An 18,098-nucleotide genomic window follows, 5' to 3' on the forward strand; every position below is an offset into this window, starting at 1 on the left:
GAGGATCGGGGGAGGGGCCTAAGGTTATACCTCCCCGCGGAGGGCCTGAGGTGCGTTGGGTGGAGGGGCTTGGGGGCGCGACCTGAAGGGCCAGGTGTATGGAGGCGAGGCCTATGGGGTGGTTTAGGAGACCCTGAGATGAAAACAGAGTTTGGGCCAGGCCTAGGGACACAAGGGGCAAATTGGGAGTGGGGTGTGGAAAGCAAACACTGTAGGGGGCGGGGCCGGAGGGCTTTGGGGGCAGAGCTTAAAGACTGTTGAAGGGGCTTGTGGGCGAGGCCTCGGTGTTCCCGGGCAGGGCTTGAAGAAGCCTGGGGCCTGGGGGTCGTGATTGAGGAAGACGGGGCCGATCGTACTCCCAGTCTCACTGCGCTTTAGTAAAGGTGAAAAGAAATAAGCTTAATCGATGCCCGGCGCATGGAGCGCGCTGAGGAAACGTTCACCGTTCCCGTTGTTAGTTACCTGTGGAAGCCCTGCACCAAGTTGCTGCCCGGCCCCCTCCCTGCCTCTGTCAAAGGTGTCCGTGGACTCCTCCTTAAGGATAGACCCGTGTCCTGCCCTACCGCTCCTCACAGCTTGCACTGTCCCCAGCTTTGTTCACCTGGACCAGTGCAGTCACCCCCACCCTGTCCCGCAGCCTCGCCCTCCAGACAGCCAGAGTGGCCTGTGAAACATAAACAGGCCTCAGCCCTCCTGGGGCTGCCACCTCCCTCAGGGTGAAACCCCCCAGGCCCTGCACGACCTGTCGCGTCCCCTCCCCACCCTTACTTTGCCCCGCTCCCTCACTCACCCTTTTCCTGCCCCGCAGGGCCCCGTGCCACTCCTTGAGCGCCCAGGCTCAGTCCAGCCTCTGGTCCTTTGCACTGGCTGTTCCCTCCACCTGGAATGCTCTTCCTTCAGGCTGCTTGCCTCGATCCCTCACACCTCCACCGGGGAGGCCTCCCTGGCCATGCATGAGTAAAATGCAGCTCCCCCGCCACATGCGGGGCAGGGGTTGGGTCCACTTTGTCCCCCGCGGTAACCCAGTGTCCAGCACTGCCCTTGGGGTCCTGCAGATGCTGCGTGAACATCGATGACAAGCCAGTCTTCCTGCCGCAGGAGCTGGTGACTGTCCTCCGTGTGTGACCTTGGCAGGTGGGCACAATGGACCTGGCTTACATCTGCGAGTGGGAGAAATGGCCCAAGAGCACCCACTGCCCTTCGGTGCCCCTGGCCTGCACCTGGTCCTGCCGTAACCTCATCGCCTTCACCACGGACCTGCGGAGTGACGACCAGGGTGCGCCAGCCGCTCCCCTGTCCCCCACCCCCCGGCTCCCACAGGGTCTCCTCCTCCAAGTCGAGGGGTGGTGAGGGGTGCAGAGGGCCTGGAGCCGGGGCCGCTGGGATCACCCCGTGGGATGGCAGGGCCCAGGGGTGGGTGGCCCCATGCAGCTCGCTGAGGCTCCTGCCTGAGTTTTCCAGACCAAACGTGTCACCACCTGACTTTGAGGTGCCAGCCGGGCCTGTGTTGTCTCTGCCACTGAGTGACGTGCACTCGGGAGAGGGAATTAGAAAAACACAGAAACTTAGGGTGAGGGAAAGAACCAGCCGTTAGTTCCCACGGAGAGACGCCCGCTGTTAGCATTTGGGGTTCGTTTTCTTCCGGTGCCGTTTTCTGCGTCTCCTTTGCCCCACTGGAGGCAGGGTCACGGGCCGCTCCATCTCCTTCCGGTGCCGTTTTCTACGTCTCCTTTGCCCCACTGGAGGCAGGGTCACGGGCCGCTCCATCTCCTTCCGGTGCCGTTTTCTGCGTCTCCTTTGCCCCACTGGCGGCAGGGTCACGGGCCGCTCCATCTCCTTCCGGTGCCGTTTTCTACGTCTCCTTTGCCCCACTGGCGGCAGGGTCACGGGCCGCTCCATCTCGACTCGGGCGGCTGGCGTGTCCTGAGTCCCCGTGGCCGGGGCTTTGCTTCTTCCTCCCTGATGCCCCCGGGGTCATCGGGCACCCGGCTGTTGTTGCCGTGTTGAGCACACCGTCCTTCACAGACCTGACCCGCGTGATCCACATCCTGGACACCGAGCACCCCTGGGACGTGCACTCCATCTGCTCGGGGCACAGCGAGGCCGTCACCTGCCTCGAGTGGGACCAGTCAGGTGAGGGCAGCTCTCCTTGATCTGTGGGTTTGCGGGCCCTGCTCTGCCCACTGCTGCTGTCCAGAGTCCTTTCCAGACTCGCCTGTGCCCCTCCCTGCTCTACTGCCCCCAGGCCGGCCTCTCCCACCCGGGCCCCTGATGGACAGTGGCGGGGTGGGGGGCACTTGTGATGCGATTTTGGCCCCTGCCCCGCACAGGCTCGAGGCTGCTGTCTGCTGATGCCGATGGGCAGATCAAGTGCTGGAGCATGGCTGACCACCTGGCCAACAGCTGGGAGAGCCCCGTGGGCAGCCTGGTGGAGGGGGACCCCATCGTGGCCTTGTCGTGGCTGCACAACGGTGTGAAGCTGGCCCTGCACGTGGAAAAGGTGGGTGTCCTGCCTGGGGGCGCGGCTCCTCCTCTTGTGTCACCAGCACCCTTTTGGTCCGCCTCGCCCGGGCCCGGCTCACACCTGCTGTGCAGGGTCAGCACCCGTGTGGCCAGCAGCCCCCGTGTGACTGACGTGGTGAGATCCTAGAATTCCTGCCTGTACCCCACGGTTCAGCCCAGCGTCCCCTCGAGAGGGGAGCTGCCTGGGTCCAGGGTGCTGAACTCAGATCGCGATGCCATGCCTCACCCGTCGCTTTCCTCACCATCAAGTGGGGCTGCTGCTGGCCGTGGTGAGGGTTCAGCACAAGAAGGCTTGAGAGGGCTCGGTGGGGCGGCCGGGGCGCACGTGGCTTGCTCTGCCGGCTGCTCCCCAGAGCCAGGAGCCCCTCCTGGGTTGGTGCTGTGGGAAGTGGCTTTTCTCCCATCCCTTCCCCGTGTCTGCTCCCTGTGCCCGGTGCAGGGCCTGGGGACAGTTACTGTCAGCATCTGGCAGCAGCGCACACAGCGCTGGCTCCAGGCCACGGGGAGAGGGGGCAGGGGCTGCGTGCTGCCTTCCCTTTGTCTGTTCTCTTTTCTTATGTAACAGCGCTGCTGAGTTACAAGTCACTTAGTGTGGCTCACTCACCTGAAGCATACAGATTGGTGGTTTACTTAGTATCGTCACAGACTAGTACAACCATCACCACACTCAATTTCAGACCATTCCTTTTTTTTTTTTTTTTAATATTTTCTTTCTTTATTTCCTTTATTTATTTATTTACGGCTGCGTTGGGTCTTCATTGCTGTGCGTGGGCTTTTCTCTAGTTGTGGCGAGCGGGGGCTACTCTTCGTTGCGGTGTGCGGGCTTCTCATTGTGGTGGCTTCTCTTGTTGCGGAGCACGGGCTCTAGGTGCGCAGGTTTCAGTAGTTGTGGCTCGAAGGCTCTAGAGCGCAGGCTCAGTAGCTGTGGTGCATGGGCTTAGTTGCTCCGCGGCATGTGGGATCTTCCCGGACCAGGGCTCAAACCCCTGTCCCCTGCATTGGCAGGCGGATTTTTAACCACTTCGCCACCAGGGAAGCCGCAGACCATTCTTTGCAACTCAAAGGAAGTCTGTCCCCATTAGCCTCACTCCCCTTCCCCACCTCAGCCCCTGGCAACCATGAACCCACTGTCTGTCCCCGTGGACTTGCCTGTCCTGGACGTTTCCCATCAATGGAATCGCCCACCGTGTGTCCTTCTGTGTCTGGCTTCTCTCATCAGCGTCGTGTTCTCAAGGTCTGTCCACACTGTTGCGAGCATCAGGGCTACTGTTCTCCTTACCATCAGATACCTTTGTCTCTAAATTATAAGAGACGGATGTGCTCATTTAAAACGCTCGGGCATGCACGCGGCTCTCGCCCGTGACGTTGAGGTCAGGCGTCTATGCCCTCTCCCCTTGGTAGGAATTCTAACTGCAGGGCTTGCTGTCTAACCTTCTGGACCTTCTTCTCTGTGCGACGTTTCTTTTTCACACTGCCAGCGTCTCTCCTCAGGGGTCATCCGGGGGCTTTTGCTTCTTTCTTTCCAACGGTGCCGGCACCTCCACGTCTGGAAGACTCTGTTGGGGCCGTGGTCAGCCCTGCCCTCCCTGGACGCCTGGCCCTGTGGGTCTGCTCCCCAGACAGAGAGGGCACATACTCTCCCACTGCCCAGAGAGCCCTGCTTAGTCTCCAGCTCGTGCTGTTTCAGTGACAGACACGTTGCCCGGATTGAAAGGAACCCGGCGTGCAGGCTGCCCCCGGGTCCGCCCGGGTGGAACGCTGGGAGAGGCCCAGCCGGGGACAGAAACCAGGGCCGGGGTGGGGGTTGGCTGGGGGCCCGAGGGCCCTTCCGAGGGGAGTAGAAACGTTCCTGCCCAGGATCGGAGCGGTTTCCACCATGGGGTGGTTGTCACCTTGAACCGAAAGCCGGGAAGAGGTGAATCTTGCTGTACGTTAATTGTACCTTAGGCCAGGTCTGGAAAGGTGACATAGCAGTGGCAGCCGTGCTTTGCAGCACAGCCGGAATGCTTTACCTCCAGGGTCTGTAAAGTGCAGCCCGCTCGCTTGCCCACTGTGTAAGCAGTCTCACTGGCGGCTGCTTCTCTTTGCTGCAGACGCAGGGAAAGAGCTGAGTGGTCGCAGCAGACCACTTGGCTCACAAACCTGAAAATACCGAGTGTCTGACCCTGTGAGGAAAACATGGTGAGTCCTGTCCTGCGCGTGTTTAGCCGTGTCGTCCTCACCACGGTTCTCAGACGTACAGATGGGGATGCTGAGGGTCAGAGAGGCCCGTGTCACACCGTGCTTGAGTGGCTGAGGCAGGATCTGAACTCAGGTTCGTGCTCTCGTGCCTTCTGCCACATGGTTCCTCCATGTTCCCAAGGGTGTGACCCCCAGAAGGGCGTCCTGGGGTCACAGAGGCAGACCCCTGAAGGCCAAGTGCATGCCCGGGGCCGGGGCTGCCCCGAGCTGACCCCTCCCCCTCCCCCTCCCCCACAGTCGGGCGCCTCCAGCTTTGGGGAGAAGTTCTCCCGAGTCAAGTTCTCGCCGTCGCTCACGCTGTTTGGGGGCAAGCCCATGGAGGGCTGGATTGCGGTGACAGTCAGCGGCCTGGTCACCGTGTCCCTGCTCAAGCCCAGCGGGCAAGTGCTGACCTCGACGGAGAGCCTGTGCCGGCTGCGTGGCCGCGTGGCCCTGGCCGACATCGCCTTCACGGGTGGCGGCAACATCGTGGTGGCCACGGCAGACGGCAGCAGTGCATCCCCAGTGCAGTTCTACAAGGTGTGCGTGAGCGTCGTCAACGAGAAATGCCGCATCGACACCGAGATCCTGCCCTCGCTGTTCATGCGCTGCACCACTGACCTCAACCGCCGGGACCGGCTCCCCGCCATCACCCACCTCAAGTTCCTGGCCCGAGATATGTCAGAGCAGGTGTGCTCGCCCGGCCACCCTGTGGTAGGACCGCTCGGGGCTGAATGCAGGCGTGGGCAGGGCTGGTCCTTCCGGAGCCTCCAGGGGAGCATCGGTTCCCGCCTTTTCCAGCTTCTAGAGGCGCCACATCCCTGGCTCGCGGCCCCTCCTGCATCCTCACAGCCAGCAGCGCAGCATCTCCCGTCTCTCTCTGCCTCTGACCCTCCCGCCTCCCTCTTATAAGGACCCTGGGATGACGCTGGGCCCCCCGTGAATCCAGGGTCACCCCCATCTCAGGGGCCTTAACTTAATCCCACCTGCGAAGTCCCCTCTGCCCCGTGAGGTGACATATCCACAGGTCCTGGGACCATGACTGGGACATTTCTGGGGGCGAGGTTCAGCCAGCTGCACCGGGGCCCCCTCATAACCTTGCACTGATCAGCACCCAGCTTCATGAAGTCCCAGTACGTTTCCCCGGCCCCCTCGTTTCCCACCAGGGGTGCCTTGAGCGACTGCCTTCCCCAGGGGAGGCGGGGTCTTGGGGGGCAGATGCGGTGCCGGCTGGGTGTACCTGGGTCGGAATCCGCAGCGGCTGTGAGGCGGGTGCCTATGTGAGCCCCGTGGAGCAGCCGGAGGCCCGGAGAGGCCGAGGGGCTGGTCCGGGCCCCTCACCGAGCCGCCCGCCCCCCCAGGTGCTGCTGTGTGCGTCCAGCCAGACCAGCAGCGTGGTGGAGTGCTGGTCTCTGCGCAAGGAGGGGCTCCCCGTGAACAACATCTTCCAGCAGCTCTCGCCCGCCGGTGAGTCCCGCTCCAGCCGGCCAGGGACACGCAGCCTCCCGGGAACCTGGGGTCCTCTGGGAGCCCTCGGGTAGAGTGAGGTACGGGGGTGACCTGGGTTTGCCAAGAACGTGCCCACCATCCCCTTCCCTCCCTCTCTGTCCCGACACCCACGCGGAGCCCCGAGTCCCCCGCCGGGACTGGCCCCCCTCCTGACACCTGTGTGGCTGGGAAGCCGGAAAAGCTACTTCCCTGGAAGCCGGGGGTGAACCTGCGGCCACACGGGGCGTGTTCCCGCTGATGGCAGCGCTATTGGCCCTGGAGTGGCCGGGGGGCCATGTCAAGAGGCCCCTTGAGTCTCTGCCTGCCTGCAAGGTGGTTGCCTAAGCTGCTCGATGTGGCCTCGGAGGAACTAGATGTGAAGAAGGTCATGCTGCCTTTCCTGAGTGATGCCGCGGGGCGGCAGGGCCACAAGGGGTCCCAGCCCTTCCCTCGTCCCTCCTCTGTCCTAGTAGCTGTGGGCGCGGCCGTCAGGCGGGTCATGGCCCCCACGCACACCCTGGGACCTTGTCACAAGCGGGCCCACATCTCACGTGAGAGGGCCGTCACCCCCATCAGCGGGTCGAACCTTGTCCTGATGCAGGTGTCCGAGTGCCGAGCTCACCCGCACCTCCTCCCCCCACCCCGCCCCTCGTCCTGGCTTCGTGTGGCCTGCGGGCTCTTGGATCTGCCTCTTCTACCTCCCTGCCTTTGCCCTAAGCGCCCCCCCCGCCAGCCCATCCTCCCTCTCAGGCCCCCGCTCTGCCAGCCACCGTCCAGCCCATGCTCCAGGGGTTGGCCTGACTTGGGCGGACACGTGGGTCCAGGTGGACTTGGGCAAGCAGCTCAGCCTCTGACAGCGGCCGCTCCCCTCTGTAAGCTAGGAATGGCCGGAGCCGCCAGGCTGGGTGTGGGTGCGGGTGCCTGGCCCGCTCGCCCTCCCTCCCTGGGCATCGCCGGAGCTGTCACCGTTACAGCTGTGCTCAGCATCGTCCCTCGCTGGGCCTCGGTCTCCCTGTGGGATGACGTTTGCCAAGAGCCCCTTTGCGCTGGGCCGTCCAGGGAAGAGCTCTCGGGGCAGATGGGTAGAGGTGTGCTGTCACAGCCAGCTTTGCCGTGTCACACACCAGTCCCAAACTCTGGCTCAGAACCACAACCCGGTGGGTGGTGGGCCAGTCCGCCTCCACTGCTCCGTCCTGGTTCCCTGTGTCTGCCATCACCCCAGGGCAGCTGGGGTGCTGGCCGCTGGCTGGGCGCCCGGGCTCACCTCAGTGTCACCTTGGAGTCCAGGTGCACGGGCGCCACTGAGCCTCTGCTCACATCATGCCCGCAGCGCCAGGGGCCAAACCCAGGTTGACGGGAACCACCCCACCCCTTGCTGGGGGGCTTCGTCATCACACCGGGGGTGTGGGCGCAGGGAGGGGCCCGTCTTGGCCACCTGTCGGTCCAGCTCATGGGGAGAGCTGGGGTTCCACCCAGGACCTCTCAGACCACAGAGACAGAACCCCGTGCAAGCCGGCCGAGTCACTGGGGAGTTTTGGGGTTTGTGTGGTGGCAGGGTCGGGGGTGGGTTCCCCTTCTCAGCACGTTGGCTCCTTTGAGGGGACAAGGTGGAGCCGCCCCCGCCAGCTGACAGCCTTGCAGCCCAGGCGGGTGCCTCCTCCTGTTCCCGTGAAGGCCCAGGACCGGATCCTTTGGGGTCCACCACCTCTCCCCCGACCCCAGTCACGTGAGCTCGCTGGGTCTCCAGGAGGGGCAGGGTGCTGGGTCAGGTGCACCCTTGTCGTGTTTGTCTCGTCTTCATTTTTTTTTTTGGTATTTATTTATTTATTTTTGCGGTGCGCGGACCTCTCACCGCTGTGCCCTCTCACTGCTGTGTCCTCTCCCGTTGCGGAGCACAGGCTCCGGCTCTGGACGCACAGGCTCAGTGGCCATGGCTCAGCGGCCATGGCTCACGGGCCCAGCCACTCCACGGCATGTGGGATCCTCCCGGACCAGGGCACGAACCCGTGTCCCCTGCATTGGCAGGCGGACTCTCAACCACTGCGCCCCCAGGGAAGCCCTGTATTTATTTTTTTATACAGCAGGTTCTCATTATCTATTTAATATATATTAGTGTATATATGTCAATCTCAATCTCTCAGTTCACCCCCCCACCACCCCCCTGTCTTGTCTTCATTTTGTTGCTCTCTGTCCCCCCCAATCCCTTTTAGTTGGTGACAAACAGCCCACGATTCTCAAATGGCGGATCCTGTCAGCCACCAACGACCTGGACCGCGTGTCCGCCGTGGCGCTGCCCAAGCTCCCCATCTCGCTCACCAACACCGACCTGAAGGTGGCCAGCGACACCCAGTTCTACCCCGGCCTCGGTATGGTGTCTCAGAGCCCCCGGGGGAATGGGGTGGGCCCTGAGCTTGGGCTTCCGTCACAGGGTCCTGGGAGCCTAGCCACCGGCCTCACGTCAGTCCCATTGGGGACAAGGGTACTGCTTTCAGGATCTGATGGGCTCCAAGGGCTGTAAGGCCACCGTCAAGCTGTGCCCTTTACTACCTAGAGGGCTGTTAGCAGTCCACAAGGGAGAGGCTGGGAACTTGGGGAAAACTTTCCAGATAAGCTTCCTTCCCATGCCCACCCCCACCCCCGTTGTAGTAGCTCATGTGGCGATTCTGGGTTTGGGCCCTGGCGTCTGTGACCCTGGGTGAATCAGGCTGGCCATGTTGGTGCCGGCCCAGGGCAGCCCCCCAGCCCCCTGCTGTAGATTACGGGCTTTGGGTTCTACAAGCCCCTGAGCTTACTGGCCTCCGTTCCGCCCCGAGGCCCTTTGTGTACATCAGGCCCAGGCCCTTTCCATCTGCTGTCCTCTCCGCCTGCCCCTCCCACTTGTCCCCGTGGAAGTCACCTGTTGCCTCACGTCGGCCAAACTTAGTGCCGGCCGCAGGGGAGCGGGGCAGAGGTGCCCAGACAGGGTGCGGTCTGCTCCACCGATTCGGGGGCCGGTTAGCCCGGACTGGACCCCACTGGGGGGGGTGCGACCCAGTGGCTCAGGGCTCACGCCGCTCCTTAGCACAGCCTCTGCTGGGCGTGGTGGCGGCCCCTTCCCGTTGTCCAGAGCTGGGTTCAGCCGCCTGACCCTACACGTGCCCCCAGGGCTGGCCCTGGCCTTCCATGACGGCAGCGTCCACATCGTGCACCGGCTCTCGCTGCAGACCATGGCCATCTTCTATAGCTCCGCAGCCCCCCGCTCCGTGGACGAGCCGGCTATCAAGCGCCCTCGGACCACGGGCCCCGCCATCCACTTCAAGGCCATGCAGCTCTCCTGGACTTCCCTGGCCCTCGTGGGCATCGACAACCACGGCAGGGTCAGTGCTGTCCCCGGGGGACTGCTGTCTGTGGCGGGGGGCCGCACCTAGGAAGTGGGGGCCCTTAGGGTGCTGCTCCTGACGTCAAGGAGTCCTAGGCCCCCAGTGCGCAGCAGGTGCTCTGCGAGTTGGCCTCCTGGTTCCCAGGGGAACCTGTCCGTGGCCTGGCAGGAGGGCGGGCAGCCTCACAGCCACTCTCACACACTCACGCTTTCACTTACACCTGCCTATGCGTTTGCACGCTCATTCACACCCTTGTACGCTCCCACCTCACGTCCTACCGGCACGTTCACACACGTGCACGTTTGCACACTCACACCCACGTGCGCGTGCCCCCCGACCCCCGCAGTGGGCTCCTGCGAGTTGCTGTCGGGCACTCTGTAACTTCTGCTCCGGCCCCATCCTCAGTGTCTCCGGGTGGTGGGTTGGGCTTCTCGGGAGCACGAGGTCTGTGTTCCCAGGGACTACACGGCGCCCAGGTGGACCTGCAGGCCCCGTCACCCGACAGGCGCCCCGCTGGCTAGGAGGCCCTTCAGGCCCTATGTGGGAATCGCCACAGCTATGGAAACCTGGGGCTCGTGGCCCCCGTTCACTCCACGTGGCTGGGCTGTGGCTCTGCAGCCCTCCCGTGTGACGGGACGGGGCAGGCCTGGGCCCCGCCCCCTCACGCCCCGCCCCCCTCCACAGCTGAGCATGTTGCGCATCTCGCCCTCCATGGGCCACTCGCTGGACGCGGGGCTGGCCCTGCGGCACCTGCTCTTCCTGCTGGAGTACTGCATGGTGACCGGCTACGACTGGTGGGACATCCTGCTGCACGTGCAGCCCAGCATGGTGCAGAGCCTGGTGGAGAAGCTGCACGAGGAGTACACGCGCCAGAAGGCCGAGCTGCAGCAGGTGCCGCCCCCCTTGGCTGCTGCCCCGTCCCTCCGTCAGGGTGACCCGCAGGCCGGACGGCCCACCTCTCGTTGCCACCTCAGCCCAGCAGTGCGTGGCTGTGGGCCCGACGCCACCTGCCTCCGGGTGGCTCTGGAGGCCTTTGCTTCTGTGATAAGAGCACTAAATGGGAGTTTTACAGACGGGTGAGCCAGAGAGACGTGATCGTTCAGACGCCGTGGCGGCGCGCCTGTAAAACCCAGACCCCCACCACCACCACCACCACCACCACCACCCCGAGTTCAGTAGGTCAGCGCTGCTAAAGCATCTGAAGTTGCCCTCTGTGCCAGCCGTCGAGGAGGAAACAGGAAGGAGAGAGCCCATTCCCATTAGCAGCCTGCTGAGACGTGCGAGTGCTAGGCCCGATCTGGGGAACAGCGCAGGACGGAGCTGGGTTCAGAGCCAGGGACGCCAGTAGCGATCAGATCTCTTGTCATCTGGCAGAGCTGTGTGCAAGCACTTTTTATTTTTTTTTTTTTTTGGCCGCACCCCTCATGCCTTGGGGCCTTGGGGGATCTTAGTTCTCCCGCCAGGGATTGAACCTGGGTCCTCTGCAGTGAGAGCGCAGAGTCCTAACCACCGGACCACCAGGGGATTCCCTGTAGGCAAGCATCTTTCTGTTTTAAGTGCTCCACTCATCCTGGGAGACAACAGGTTTCAGGAACTGTGGGGGGTAGAGCAGAATCTGTGGCCCCACCCACCTCATGCCAGGAGCGCCCCCAGTCGTGAGGTGTCCCAGGTGTGTCCCTTGGGCCCCTGGGGCACGCGCGCCCGCACGTTGAGACCCTGCCATCCTGTGAGGAAGGTCCTCCTACCTGGTTCCGCCATGAGGAGGGCAAGGCCCAGAGAGGGTTAGCGGCTTGCCTGGCTGGCCCAGCGCCTCGCTCTCCCTGGCCCCTCAGGCGCGTGCCCCGCCCACTCACATCCTCCGACCCCCAGGTCCTCTCTACCCGGATCCTGGCCATGAAGGCCTCGCTCTGCAAGCTGTCGCCCTGCGCAGTGACCCGCGTGTGCGAGTACCACGCCAAGCTCTTCCTCATCGCCGCCAGCTCCACGCTCAAGTCACTGCTGCGCCCGCACGTGCTCAACACGCCCGACAAGAGTCCCGGCGACCGGCTGACGGAGGTCTGCGCCAAGATCACGGATGTCGGTGGGTCCTGTCCCGTCCTGCGGGCCGCCCTGGCTGCTGAGGACCCTTTGGCCGTCGCGCACGTTTGGGGTGTCGGGGACACGCGGTGGGCGTTAATGGGAACAAAGATGACCCAGCCTGGGGATGGCGTCCCCAGGGGCACTGCCTGTGTGGAGGCCTGGAGGCCGGCGGGAGCTGCAGGGTGCCCGGCACAGGGGGTCCGAGGGGTGGGCAGAGCGATCTGAAGGCCAGCGGTGGACACCCAGAGACCCTTCCTCCAGCCCTGCCCTCCAGGGTCCCAGGCTCAGGCAGGCCTGTCCCTCATTTGCTTGTTCACGACGTTGGTGTCGGCCTGTGGGGGGCGGGACCAGCTCACCGTGGGTGCGTGCTGATGGGCGCACATGTGAGTTTCTGGCCGCCCCTGACTGCCTGTCCCCTCCCAGACATTGACAAGGTCATGATCAACCTCAAGACGGAGGAGTTCGTCCTGGACATGAACACGCTTCAGGCGCTGCAGCAGCTCCTGCAGTGGGTGGGCGACTTCGTGCTCTACCTGCTGGCTAGTCTGCCCAACCAGGTGCGCCTGCACTCCTGCTTGGGAGCCCCACCCCCAGGAGCCCCGCCCCTGGCCTTGTCCCCTGAAGCCCCACCTCCCTGACCCCGCCCCTCCCAGAAGACCCCTCCCCTCGGGGCCTGCTGAGGTCCTAGGATGCGGCGCACGCTGAAGTAAGCAACCTGGGCCCTTCTGCCCGTAGGGCTCCCCGCTGCGGCCAGGCCACAGCTTCCTGCGGGACGGCGCGTCGTTGGGCGCGCTGCGGGAGCTGATGGTCGTCATCCGAATCTGGGGCCTGCTGAAGCCGAGCTGCCTGCCTGTGTACACGGCCACCTCTGACACCCAGGACAGCATGTCCCTGCTCTTCCGCCTGCTCACCAAGCTCTGGATCTGCTGTAAGGCGCCCAGCTCTCTACTCTCGTTCCGCCGCCAAGATACAAGCCCTGGCTGAGTCCCCCCGCCAGAATATAAGCTCCCGCAGGTCAGACTGGCTGTGCCGTGGCCCCCACTGTTCCCCCGGCGCCCGACACGGGTCCAGGCACAGTGTGTGTGCTCATTAAACATCAGCCACTCTCAGGCACCTGTTTGTCTTGTGTCACCAGGTCGTGTGTTTCTGTGGCCAGGCTCTATCGTCACATCCGTGATGCCAGGAAGGGCACCCAGTGTTCGCTGCATATTTTTTAAATGAATAAGTGGGTCCCCATTTTACAGAGGAGAGGACTGAGGCCCGAGAAGGGGAAGGAGCTTCCCAGGGCCACTCAGGAAGTCGGGGCAGGGCTGGGGCCTGTGCCTGGTGCTCTGTGAGCTCTGAGGAGGCCATGATGCCTCCTGGGTGGGCAGCCCTCCGGGCAAGGCTGCTGAGCAAGATATCCCCGTGGTCCCCTCCCCGCAGGCCGCGATGAGGGCCCCACGAGCGAGCCGGATGAGGCGCTCGTTGACGAGTGCTGCCTGCTGCCCAGCCAGCTTCTCATCCCCAGCCTGGACTGGCTGCCCGTCAGCGATGGCCTCGTCAGCCGCCTGCAGCCCAAGCAGCCCCTGCGTCTGCACTTCGGCAAGCCTCCCGCTCTGCCCGGCAGTGCCACCAGCTTGCAGCTGGACGGCCTCATCAGGTGCGTGCTCATCTCTGCCTCGGGGCCTTTGCACGTGCCGTGCCCGCTGCTTCCTTCCAGCCTGACCTTAGTGCTGCTTCAGAGACTCCCCCACCTCCACCCTCTCTTCCCTCCTGGTCACTTCCCTCCATCCAGTCGCCTCGGCCTGTGCTGATCTGTGCCCTCGCTTGTCTGGGTGACATCATCCTCTCTCTGGTCTGTCACCGCTTGCCTGGAGGGCCCCACGTGACTGACCTTGGTTCAGAGTTCAAGCTGACGCCCCAGTCCCCCACGGTAAATCGCACTGCAGCCTGGACTGCCTGGTGGGGCCCAAGGCCCCAGGGAATCAGAACCCTCTCAGGCAGACCTCCCAGGGCTTAGAGGTGACTTCAGGAGCCATTCTTTGGAATGTGTGGGGTCTGGACGGCCCACCCCTGCTGAGTGAGCTCACGACTGCCCGGCAGTGCCTTGGGGTGGGGGGTTGTCCCCATTTAACAGACAAGGAAACTGAACCTCAGAGGTGCAGTCAGGAGGCAGCCGGCCAGGACCCAAACCCAGCACCCCACGGGCCGCCTGCCTGAAATGGTGCTCGAGCGATGAATCCCCAAGTGGAGGTTCGCGTCCCCGCCTCCCCGGGAGGCGCTCTGGACCTGCCTTCAACACCTTCTGTGTTTTCTTGCGTGTCTCGCTGTGGGAGGAACAGCCTGATGAATCACACGCTGTGGTTTGTGCTTGGGTTTCAGAAGAAACTTTACAAGGAGAGGTGGCTGGTCGCACAAGGGGTTTCACACTCTCAGAAGTTTTCAAACGTGTGATACGAGCGTAACAGGCTGACCCGCCCCAGCCCCAGGTCTTCTCTGAGAGGCTCTGGGCACCGGGCTGTCAGACGTCGTGGCGTCAGACGTCGTGGCGGTTCTGGGCCACCACCCCGACCCCGGGCTAGTGGTCTGTGGGCGGAGGGCGTATAGAAGCCCTGCTTGCAGACTCTCCCTGTTCCCCGGCGAGTGTGCGTCACGCACGCTTTGCCTTTAGGAGACGGACCTGTGCTGGCGTGTGCGTGCGCGCGTGCGTGCATGCGTGCGTGCGTGCGCGTGCGTGTACACCCCCTAGCCCCTCCCATGCCCTTCTCCGTCAGGGCGCCGGGCCAGCCCAAGATGGACCACCTGCGGAGGCTGCACCTGGGCGCCTACCCCACGGAGGCCTGCAAGGCCTGCACCAGGTGAGCGCTGCAGCAGATGCCGGGCCTGCTCTGCCACCGGTGGTTTCCCACCCGGGAACGGGGGTCCCGGAGTGCCTCCCTTGTGGGGCTGCTGAGCGGGTCCTCCCGCGGTCTTCATAAAGGGCCGGGGTGGCCCAGCGGTGAGCGGCTGACCCGAGCCTGCCCTTGAGGGGCTCCCAGTGACCTGACAAGTGCAGACATGAAGGAGTGACTGCAGCAGTGCTGCGCTTTGCAAACGTGGCCCCGAGTGCTGCCAGACGACCCCAGGGTCACACCACTAGGGACGGGCTGAGCCAGGACTTGGACCCACAACCCCTCCTCTGTCCACTGAGGGAGGTGAGGGGGTGGTACCTGAACTGGGACGGAGGGATGTGGAGGAATTAGATCAGTGTGGGGGGAGTGGGGGCTGCAGGGAACAGCATTCCTGGCGTGGAACAGCATGTGCAAAGGCCCTGTGGCCACCACCCAACCTTGCCTAGCGCCCCACCCTCCTGACTCCACCCGCAGATGCGGCTGTGTCACCATGCTCAAGTCACCCAACAAGACCACGGCCGTCAAACAGTGGGAACAGCGCTGGATCAAGAACTGCCTGTGTGGGGGTCTCTGGTGGCGGATGCCCCTCAGCTACCCATGACTGTGCCCAGGCCCCTGTAAGTGGATTCTTTTTCTTTTCTTTTCTTTTCTTTTCTTTTTCTTGTCTGGTGAATACGGTCTTTAATTATTAGTTGGATAATTTTTCTAAAAATTTCATTGTAGTTGATTTACAAGGTTGTTAGTTTCTGGTATATAACACAGTATATAAATTTATATATATACGTATATATATACACACACGTTCTTTTTCCTACTCTTTTCCATTATGGTTTATGACAGGATATTGAATATAGTTCTTTGTGCTATACCATAGGACCTTGTCATTTATTTTATATGTGTGTCTTCTAATCCCACACTCCTAATATATCCCTCTCTCCTTTGGTACCCGTGAGTTTGTGTTCTGTGTCTGAGTCTGTTTCTGTTTCGTAAATAAGTTCATTTGTGTCATATTTTACATTTCACATGTAAATGATACTGTACGATATTTGTCTTTGACTTCACTTAGTATGATAATCTCTGGATCCATCTATGTTGCTGCAGATGTCACTATTTCATTCTTTTTATGGCTGAGTAATATTCTGTTGTGTGTATGTGTGTGTGTATATATATATATATATATATATATATACATATACTACATCTTCTTTATCCATTCATCTGTCGATGGACATTTAGATTGTTTCCATGTCTTGGTTATTGTGAATAGTGCTGCTGTGAGCATTGGGGTGCATGTGTCTTTTTGAATTAGAGCACTGTCTGGACATTTGCCCAGGAATGGATCATATGGTAGTTCTGCTTTTAGTTTTTTGAGGAACTTCCATACTGTTCTCCACAGTGGCTGCACCAACTTACATTCCCACCAACAGTGCAGGAGGGTTCCCTTTTCGCCACACCTTCTCCAGCATTTGTCATTTGTAGACTTTTAAATGATGGCCATTTTGACTGGTGTGAGGTGATACCTTGTTGTAGTTTTGATTTGCTCTTCTCTAATAATTAGCGATGTCGTGCATCTTTTCATGTGCCTGTTGGCCATGTGTATGTCTTCTCTGGAAAAATGTCTATTTAGATCTTCTGCCCATTTCTTTGATCGGGTTGTTAGGTTTTTTAATACTGAGTTGTATGAGCTGTGTATTTTGGAAATTAAGCCCTTGTTGATCGCATCGTTTGCAAATATTTTCTCCTATTCCGTAGGTTGTTTTCGTTCTGTTTATGGTTTCCTTTGCTGTGCAGAATGTCAGTGGATTCCCAATGGGTTGAAAGGAAAGGCACGCTGTCCCCTTGCTGGTCACAGAGCAGCCACGCACTCCAGACCTTCACTGGGTGCGTGAGACAATGCCACCCTTGAACTATGCTTTTTGGCCCTTATCAGCTGCGCCAGCACCTCTGTAGCCGGCAGGGCAGGTGAGGACATGGCCTGAAGCCTCAAGTTGGCACCCTCGGCCCAGCGGGCCCTGCTCTTTCTTCCTCGGAGCCTACTGGCGGATCCGGGTGGAGGGCCTGGCCACATGGCCACCGTAACAGGTGGTGACTGAGACCTGGCCCTGCCCTGAGGATCTCACTGGCCCGGGTAGAGCCACGGCTGTGTCCCGACCCCTGGGACCCCAGAGCTCAGTGACCGCCCTGGATTTCCCAGGTCCCAGCTCAGAGGGTCCAGGACAGCTCAGGCCTCTGTCCTTCAGAACATCCCACACGAACCTGCCGGGTGTCCAGCAGCCACTGTCAGTGACACCAGCCCGGGTGTCTGCTTCGGGTTCCTCACCTGTACCTGTCACTGCTGAGCCCTCGCGACCACTGTCTCTGACCTGGGCAGGCCCAGTAAACGTCCCCACTGGGTGGCCGGTGTCTTGTCGGTGTTCTGGGTGCCACCAGGCAGCCCCCTCGCCCCCGGAGCCTCCCTCCCCCTCCACAGGCATGTGGTTCTGCCCGTGTGCGCTGCTCTCCTGCTCTGTCAGCATTTATTGAGCACCTAGTGTCTGCCAGGCACAGGGGTCCCTGTGCGGGGGGGTGGGGGGGGAGCGGTGGGCTGGACGTGGGTGGGGGCTGCTCCCCGCCGCCTGGGTTCCTGCGCACATGAGTGTCTCTGTCTCTGCTTTCCCTCTGCATCCCTCCCCTACCCCCGGGTTTCCTGAGCTCCGCGGCCCCCAGGGGTCCTGCTTCTCCAGCAGCTGCTTCCACTCATTATACCTGGCTCCCTGCGGCCCCGTGCACAGCGCCTGCCTGTTAAGTGGTGATTGCCTCTCTTGTTTTCCTTCTGGCCTTCCTGTTAAGTGGTGATTGCTTCTGTTGTTTTCCTCTGGAGGAGCAAGGGAGGGCAGGCCGGCCGGGCGCCCCGCAGAGGTCGACACACGGCAGCGGTGTCTGTCGGGCTTTCTGGGGCCGGCAGCGCTCCAGGGGCCCCATTACCTGGGCCAGGGGCCGCTTCCCTGCCGGCCCGCCCACCTGCGGCAGCAGCACTTGACGTCTAGATCCTGCCGTCCGAGAGGTGCTTCTGCGGGGACTTGTGGGGACCCGGAGCTGCTGGCCATGCTGGGAGGGGTGGAGACACCCTGCCTCGGATTCACCTCCCGTGCTGCTGCCACCGCCTTCTGTCCCCTTGGGGAAAGGGGACCCAGGGCGGCCTCCCTGGTCGAGGGGCATGTGGTCCACAGTCCTACATATTTTTTCTCAGCCTTTTTACCCCATTTGACCATGTGTTTTTAAAGCAACTTGTGTTTCTCAAGTCATTTGAAGTCTTTAAACCAGTTATTTGTCTTAGAAAAACGAACCTGTTTCTTGCATTCATGTTTCATTGGTTAAGGTCAAGTTGTGGGTACTTACACCTCGGCCACCATCTTCGGACGCTCCCTGGAGGGCGGGTCCGCATCTCCTCCCCTTGGGTCTGGGGCTCGCACCTGTTCCCACCTGTCCTGTGCAGGGGAAGTGACCCCGGGTGACCCTGAGGCTGGTGGGAACCGGCCTGGCTCCTGGGCCATCATCCTGGAGCCTCCAGGCCTCT

The 18,098-nt window shown here is 61.7% G+C and overlaps 1 protein-coding gene across 7 annotated transcripts in view; it reads left to right on the top strand.

Moving 5' to 3' along the window:
- Positions 1-17,867, top strand: part of MED16 (mediator complex subunit 16) — an 18,244-nt gene extending 377 nt beyond the window's left edge. The window contains exons 2-18 of one of the 7 annotated variants that reach the window (XM_024740040.1): positions 1,135-1,276; positions 2,026-2,133; positions 2,331-2,500; positions 5,002-5,433; positions 6,105-6,210; positions 8,442-8,597; positions 9,376-9,587; positions 10,275-10,481; positions 11,460-11,670; positions 12,093-12,226; positions 12,405-12,597; positions 13,095-13,311; positions 14,426-14,509; positions 15,017-15,159; positions 16,295-16,504; positions 16,737-17,585; positions 17,618-17,867. In XM_024740040.1, coding sequence (XP_024595808.1) covers positions 1,144-1,276; positions 2,026-2,133; positions 2,331-2,500; positions 5,002-5,433; positions 6,105-6,210; positions 8,442-8,597; positions 9,376-9,587; positions 10,275-10,481; positions 11,460-11,670; positions 12,093-12,226; positions 12,405-12,597; positions 13,095-13,311; positions 14,426-14,509; positions 15,017-15,143 — 2,490 coding nt within the window. In that variant the 5' untranslated portion in view covers positions 1,135-1,143 and the 3' untranslated portion in view covers positions 15,144-15,159; positions 16,295-16,504; positions 16,737-17,585; positions 17,618-17,867. The other 6 variants (XM_024740039.1, XM_024740043.1, XM_024740041.1 and 3 more) reach the window with 6 other exon arrangements.
- Positions 17,868-18,098: the final 231 nt, after the last annotated feature.

This window comes from Neophocaena asiaeorientalis, unplaced genomic scaffold, assembly GCF_003031525.2.
Source record: "Neophocaena asiaeorientalis asiaeorientalis breed wild unplaced genomic scaffold, Neophocaena_asiaeorientalis_V1.1 scaffold469, whole genome shotgun sequence".
Classification (NCBI taxonomy): domain Eukaryota; kingdom Metazoa; phylum Chordata; class Mammalia; order Artiodactyla; family Phocoenidae; genus Neophocaena; species Neophocaena asiaeorientalis.